At 57.3% G+C, this 7,094-nt stretch overlaps 1 protein-coding gene across 1 annotated transcript; it reads left to right on the top strand.

Annotated features, from left to right (window-relative positions):
- Window positions 1-402: 402 nt before the first annotated feature.
- On the top strand, window positions 403-2,087 carry LOC112638268. The gene is made up of 2 exons (XM_025409646.1): window positions 403-686; window positions 749-2,087. The coding sequence occupies exons 1-2, from the start codon at window positions 403-405 to the stop codon at window positions 2,085-2,087; spliced, it is 1,623 nt and encodes a 540-aa protein (XP_025265431.1).
- Window positions 2,088-7,094: the final 5,007 nt, after the last annotated feature.

The raw sequence follows: 7,094 nt of genomic DNA on the forward strand, positions 1-7,094 counted from the left end.
CGTTCAACAGAGAATTCGTGTCGGGCGATAAAATCGCCGTTAAGACGATCGCCACGAGAAATCATCCCCTTCTACCCACGACGGATCTGCGCGAGTGGTACGATACTCGCGTCGTCGGCGATACCGTCGCGTTTTTGGAGGAGTTTCAAGAGCGCGACAGCGGATGGGCCTTGTCGCGCATACTCGATCTAACGGTGAACGTGAACGTGTACAATCCCATGCGGGCGAGTACCGCGAGAGATTCAAACGAAGAGAGCGGTGGTCAACGTGCGATCCGACGACGAGGCGTGTTTCGCGTGGTCGGTGGTCGCCGCTCTGTATCTCGTGGATAAGCACCGCGAGAGAAGCTCGCGATATCCGCATTACTTCGAGGTGTTGAATCTGGAGGGCTCGAAGTTACCTATGACTCTGAACGGAATCGGACGGTTCGAGCGTCTGAACGATATATCGGTTAACGTGTACACCGTCGTAGAGAGACGACGCGGGAAGGACGGCGACGGCGGGATTCGCATCGTCCCTCTTCGTCTGACGGATCGAAAGAGGGAGAGATACGTCAATCTGCTGTATCTGAGCGATGCGACGCGCGAGGGTAACGCGGTCGGACATTTCGCCTGTATTCGAGATCTGTCTCGTCTGATCGGCTCGCAGTTGAGCAAGCTACAGCACAGGACGCACGTGTGCGACCGGTGAGCGTTTGATCTCGGCGAGCGAGACATCGAGCTAGCGTTTATTTCGTATTTTCTTTCAGATGCATGCATTACTTTCGCACGAGCGAGAAGCTGTCGGCGCACAGCGAGGATTGCGGCAAGCTGAACGATTGCGCGATCGTTCTTCCCGGCGAGGACGACAGGTGGCTGGAGTTCGAGCATCATTCGAGAAAGGAGCGAATTCCGTTCGCGGTGTACGCCGATCTGGAGTACGCGTTGGAGAGGAAGGAGGGGGACGAGGGCGGGAGAACCAAGAATACGCGGATCGTTCAGCATCACAGAGTTCACAGCGTGGCCTATTACACGCGTTGCTCCTTCGACGACGCCGCGTCGGCGTACGGATCTTATCGCGGCGAGGATTGCGTCGCGTGGTTCGTGCGCAAGCTGCGCGATCTGGCACTTCGCGCGAAGGTCGCCCTCGACGGCGTGGTACCGATGGCGGATCTGATGTCCGACGAGCGGGAGACGTTCGCGGGCGCGTCGCGCTGTCACGCGTGCGAGAGACCGTTCGAGGCCGACGACGTTCGCGTGCGCGATCACTGTCACTTGACCAGCCGTTTCAGAGGTCCGGCGCATTCCGCGTGTAATTTGAATTACAAGGCCCCCTACGTCATACCCGTATTCTTTCACAATCTATCGGGTTACGACGCGCATTTCATTATCAAGGATGTCGCTAATGCGTATCCCGGCAGCGTCGAGTTGCCGGTGACGAAGGAATCGTACATAGCTTTCTCTAAGACCGTTCGAGATAGCGCGGCGGCGGCGGAGGGAGACGGGGAAAACGTCGCGCGTTCCAGATACGTCAAATTACGATTCGTGGACTCGTTCCAGTTTTTAGGCGCCGGTCTCGATAAGCTGGCATCGTATCTCGACGAGAGCAAACTGACGATCGCGCGAGGCGAGTTTCGCGATCTCTCCGACGACGACTTCTGGCTTCTCACGCGCAAGGGCGTGTTTCCGTACGAGTACGTCGACAGCGTCGAGAGATTGCGGGAGACGCGTCTCCCGCCGCGCGAGTCCTTCTACAGTTCTCTGACCGGCGACACCGTATCGGAGAGCGATTACGCGCACGCGACGCGCATCTGGAAGCGATTCGGCGTCGAAAATCTAGGCGAGTACAGCGATCTCTATCTGAAGACCGACGTTCTTCTGCTCGCGGACGTGTTCGAAAATTTTCGCGCCGCTTGTTTGGAGAGTTACGGTTTAGATCCCGCGTACTACTTCACGTTGCCGGGATACACGTGGGACGCGATGCTCAAGTACACGGGAGTCCGTTTCGAGCTGCTCACCGATATCGATATGATGATGTTCGTGGAACGCGGAATACGCGGCGGTCTGAGTCAGTGTTCCAACAGTACGCTCGCGCTAACAAGTACATGAGCGTGTACGATCCATCGCGGCCGTCGATCTATCTGATGTATCTCGATATCAACAATCTGTACGGTTGGGCGATGTGTCGGCCGTTGCCGTACGAGCGATTCGAGTGGGTCGACGATCTCGAGAGTCTCGACGTGATGTCCGTGACGGAGGACTCGACCGTCGGCTACATTCTCGAGGTCGATCTCGACTATCCGGCCGACGCGCACGACGCCCATGTCGATCTACCGTTTTGTCCCACGCGCGATAAGCCGCCGGGGAAGCGGCAGAGCAAACTCCTAGCCACGCTGTACGATAAGCGCCGATACGTCACGCACTATCGCAATCTGCAGCAGTGCGTTCGTCACGGTCTGCGTCTGACTAGGATTCATCGCGCGCTGCGCTTCTCGCAATCGCCGTAGTTACGCGGATACGTGGAACTTAACACGCGTTTACGCACTAACGCGAGTAACGATTTCGAGAAGAATCTGTACAAGTTGATGAACAACGCCGTCTTCGGCAAGACCATGGAGAACGTGCGCAATCGTGGACGTTCGACTCGCGACTCGATGGGACGGTCGATTCGGAGCCGAGGCGCTCATCTCCAAGCCGAATTTTCACAGTAGAAACGTATTCTCGGAGAATCTCATGGCCGTGGAATTGCGCAAATTGGAGGCGAAGATCGACAAACCGATCTACGTAGACATGTCGATTCTCGATATATCCAAGATTCGTCTGTGCGCGTTTCACTACGAATACATGTCGCCGCTCTACGGCGATAAGTGAAGATATTGTACACCGACACGGACAGTCTCATTTATAGCGTAGAGTGCGAGGACGCGTACGAGCGAATGAAACGCGACATCGATAGATTCGACACGAGCGATTACGCCGTCGACAATCCCTACGGCGTGCCGCGCGCGAATAAGAAGGTTCTCGGTCTGATGAAGGACGAGAACAACGGCGCTCTCATGCTCGAGTTCGTCGGACTCAGAGCGAAGATGTACGCGTTGCGAGTCGAGGGTAGAGGAGACACTAAGAAGAGCAAGGGCGTGAGAATCAGCGTCGTCGCGAGAACGCTGACGTTCGACGATTACGAGCGCTGCCTGAGACGCGAGATCGAGATGACTCGCGAGCAGTCGTGCCTGAGATCCAAGTTACACGAGGTGTACACCGTGCGCGAGTCGAAGGTCGCGCTCAGTCCGTACGACGATAAGCGCTATGTCGTGCCGGATTCGACCGACACTCTGCCGTGGGGGCACTACAGGATACCTCTGTGAGGAGAGGCGCGGATAGATCTTAAGCGCTATGTGATGTATTTTTTTTTTACAGATATGCGTGATGTATTTTATTATCTTTAATGTTGTACAATATATATATATGTTTGTTGCGACGCGTTGCAATGCGCGCGATGTATTTTCTTATCTTTAATATTACAAATATATATATGTTCGTTGCGACGCGTTACAATACGCGCGATGTATCTTTTCGTCCGCGATATCGCGCGAAAATATACGTATGTTCGTCACAATATGTCGGCTTTGTCTATCCATAAATTATGCGACCTGTCCATCCCCAGCCACTTCACGAGAACCGCGTCGCCCTTCCGGCGCAGCACTCTCTCCACGAGATACACGTCGGGTTCGGAGACTCGCTGCAACTCGTGCTCGTAGAATCCGCCGGCTATCGGCTCGCCGCGCGAATCCTTCAGCAGATACGTCGCGGGATTCGTCCTTCGCACCTCGGCTACGCGGAAGATCTCCGTGGTCCAATTCGGCGTGTATCCCTTCTCGAACAGCGTCTTGTACTTGCTCACGCGCACGGGATCGTTCGGTCGAAATTTTCCCGGAGCGGTGATCTTCGGGTGGCTGTACACTGTCGACAGGAGTCTCGACGCTCGAGCGGGCGTCACGTCGATCGGACGCATCCCGATGGTTCGATGCTTGCGAGCGTTGTACTCGGATATTAGACGCGGCAGCGCGTCGAGCCACTTGTACGTTCCGTTCAGCGTGAAGTACTTCCACATCGAGTTCTTGAGCGTGCGATTGAAACGCTCGACGATGGACGCTTTCAGCACGGAATGCGTCGAGTAGTGATTGATGCCGTGTCTATCCGCGAGTCTTCGCACCTCGGCGTTGTAGAACTCCTTTCCTTTGTCGGTCTGTAGATTTCTCGGGCGACGTCCGGAGGCGCACGTCACGCTCGACAGGGCTCGAGCGACCTCGTCGCCGCTCTTTCTCTTGAGCGGTACCGCCCACGCGTACTTGCTCAGAGCGTCGATGACGGTGAGTATGTAATTGTGGCCTCTGTTCCGTCCGGCGTAAGGACGCATCTCGACGACGTCCGCTTGCCACAGATCGTCGTATCCGCGCACCGCGACGCGGCGACGGGGGAAGTTCTTTCTCGCCGGCGCGTGCAGCTCGTTCACGAGTCTCCGTTTCGCGGCGCTCATCTCGCCGTCTCTATTTTTTTTTCCTACCCTCTCTTTGACTGTTGCTTATCGGGAGTTTTAGCGCCCAGTTGTATGATTACCTTATTCGGATCGATCGTTTTAGGAATCGCAGCCGCCGCCGCCGCAGCCCTCGTCGCCGTTGTCGTCGTCGCGGCCGTTCTCCTCGCGAGTTCGTTCGCTTCTCCGTTTTCTCGCCGATCTCCTTGAGCCGCGCGACGGAGGTCCCCAGTTCGCGCGACAGTTTGCTCGACGCGTCCCCGTTCGTCCGATTCGTCTCGACGGAGCTCTCCAGATCGTCCAGTCGCTTGTCGACGACCGCGCGCGAGGCCGATCTTTCCGCCTCGACGGTCTCGATCCTCGTCGCGGCGAGCTCCTGCAGATTCTCCAGCGTTTGCAGTCGATTCTCGAGAGCGCTCCCCCTCGCGCGAATCCGCGTAAAGTCGGCTTCCAGAGCGCTCGATCTCTCGGTCGCGGCGCTCTCGAGAGCGTCGATCTTCTTGCTCAGAGCGACGAATTTCTGCGCCGTCGAGGCCGCGTTGTTATCTGCTCGCGTTCTCGCGCTCGCGATAAGCTGGCGATTATTCGTCACGTTCGCTCTCACCGCGTGCATAACGCTTTCGACGTAACTCTTGTTCGTCGCGTCGTGATTGTCGGTCGGCCAGGCCACTTCTCGTATCTTGAGATGCCGCGCGTCGTAATGGCGACGCGGAGGAAGAAACATCGGAGACGGTCAGGCACAGCGCGTTATCGCGCACGTAATTTCGCAGAGATTCCACGCTCGCGCGCAATCTAGCGCTCGTCGCGTCGCGACCGCGTCTTCTCCGCGTCGACACTCCGAACTTGCTCGTGAACATCGCGCCGTCGAATGAGGCGCGCGTCGCCGCGATCGTCTCACAGTCATCTCACCCGCCTCGCGGAGCTCCTCGATTATCGACAGGATCTCGTTGTCGTGAGCGTTGTTGCCGGCTTGACGAGAAGCGTCCAGCAATCTTAGACGATCCACCAATTCGTTCGGATCGTCCCAGTGAACGTAGTCCACGGTGTCGCGGGTCGCGCGCATAGCCCGCGGCACGCGACCCCCGCCGATCTTCTTCCTCGGACTGTCCGTCCGCAGGATCGGAGCTATGACGTGCTTGTACTTGTATCCCTTGTTTCCCAGTACGGGCATGCGAATATTGTGCTCGCGCCTGTGAGCGTTAGTTTGTAGAAGTATGCTCCTGTACGCGGCTTTGTCTCTCTCGGTGTACTTGAAATCGTCGGGAATTCTCTTGAAGATCAATTCGTACAGACCGTAAGTACCGGCGTATCTGACTCCGTCCACGAATATCGCGTCGTCGGCGCCTACGTCGAATCGCTTGTCCCCGAGCATAGTGCCCGCGTCGGCAAAGTAGACTCCGTAAACGTGATCGAAATCGCTCGGCGCGCCGCCGCCGAGAAGAGCGCCCACGTACTTTCGCGCCAACGGGCCCAATTGATCGCGCAGGATGTCTCGCCCTCGAGGAGTCCGCAGAGATTGTCTCACGGACGTTTCGAGCGTCGTCGGCGATCCGAGAAAGACGTCGTCGCTCGTCTCGAACGTCTCCTCGACGGACGGCTGCGCGAAGAGGTCTCCGCTCGCGAATTCGCGCCGCTGCGCGGGAGACGCGTCCGGCGCTCCCACGGGCATGGAAGTCGTCGCGTTCAGACGGCGAGATCGCTTAGTTTTGAATCCTTTCGCGGACGGCGGCGGGGCGGCGGTAACGCGCTCTCCTCGGCCTCTTCTTTGTCGTCCTCCTCCTCCTCCGACGCCACCGTTCTCTTGACGCCTCGCGCGAACGTCTCGTCGATCTCGCTCTTCGCCGGTTCCCTCTCTCGCGCGCTCGCGCCTCGCGCGGAATCGTCTCCGACGCGCTCGGCGATGCGTCGCAACGGCTCGACGATCGGTTTGAAACGCGTCTCCAGAGCGCTATCGCTCTCCATCTTTCCGGTCTTCAACGCTCTGTGCTTCCTGCGAATCGACGCGCGCGTTCTCGCTATCTCTATCGCGGTTTTCTCGCGTCTGTCGACGTCCGTCATCGCGCGCGTCATTTCTCGACGTTTCGCCTTCTCTTATCTCTCTCCCCTCTACGATCGCCACCGTCTCGAGAAGACCGACTCATCCTCGACGACGACGACGACGCACGCGACGCTCTACGGCACGGCGTAATCGTTGAACCCTCACCTGTATCTGCCGTTGCGCAGCGCGCTATCTTTGTCGATCACTAGAAAACCGTATCGGTATTTCCAACACGCGCGACACAGCGCGTGAAAATCCTCGTACGGCATATCGGTGTTCACGTGATCGCTGTGCACGTGTTTCAGATTAGTGCTGCCATCCTGCTTAAAGAGTATCAATAGATTCGCGTTGTCGCGTATCAGATGTTTGGGTATCTTAGCGTACGATTGGCACAGATAGAAGCAATCGATCTTCGCGTGACGTCCCATGGCGAAGTACTCTCTCACGACATCCTGTTTGTCGCAGGCCACGTCGTCGAACACGAATATCGAGTTCGGCGACGCCTCGCTAGGTGGATGACGTCGACGTTGTTCGAATACGTGAA

This window comes from Camponotus floridanus, unplaced genomic scaffold, assembly GCF_003227725.1.
Source record: "Camponotus floridanus strain SB8 unplaced genomic scaffold, Cflo_v7.5 scaffold277, whole genome shotgun sequence".
NCBI lineage: Eukaryota > Metazoa > Arthropoda > Insecta > Hymenoptera > Formicidae > Camponotus > Camponotus floridanus.

Excerpts from the sequence above, each read along its gene's own strand:
- LOC112638268 (XM_025409646.1), top strand. The coding sequence starts at position 403 with ATGACTCTGAACGGAATCGGACGGTTCGAGCGTCTGAACGATATATCG. Across the intron at positions 687-748 it reads AGGACGCACGTGTGCGACCG|ATGCATGCATTACTTTCGCA; the intron begins GTGAGCGTTTGA and ends ATTTTCTTTCAG.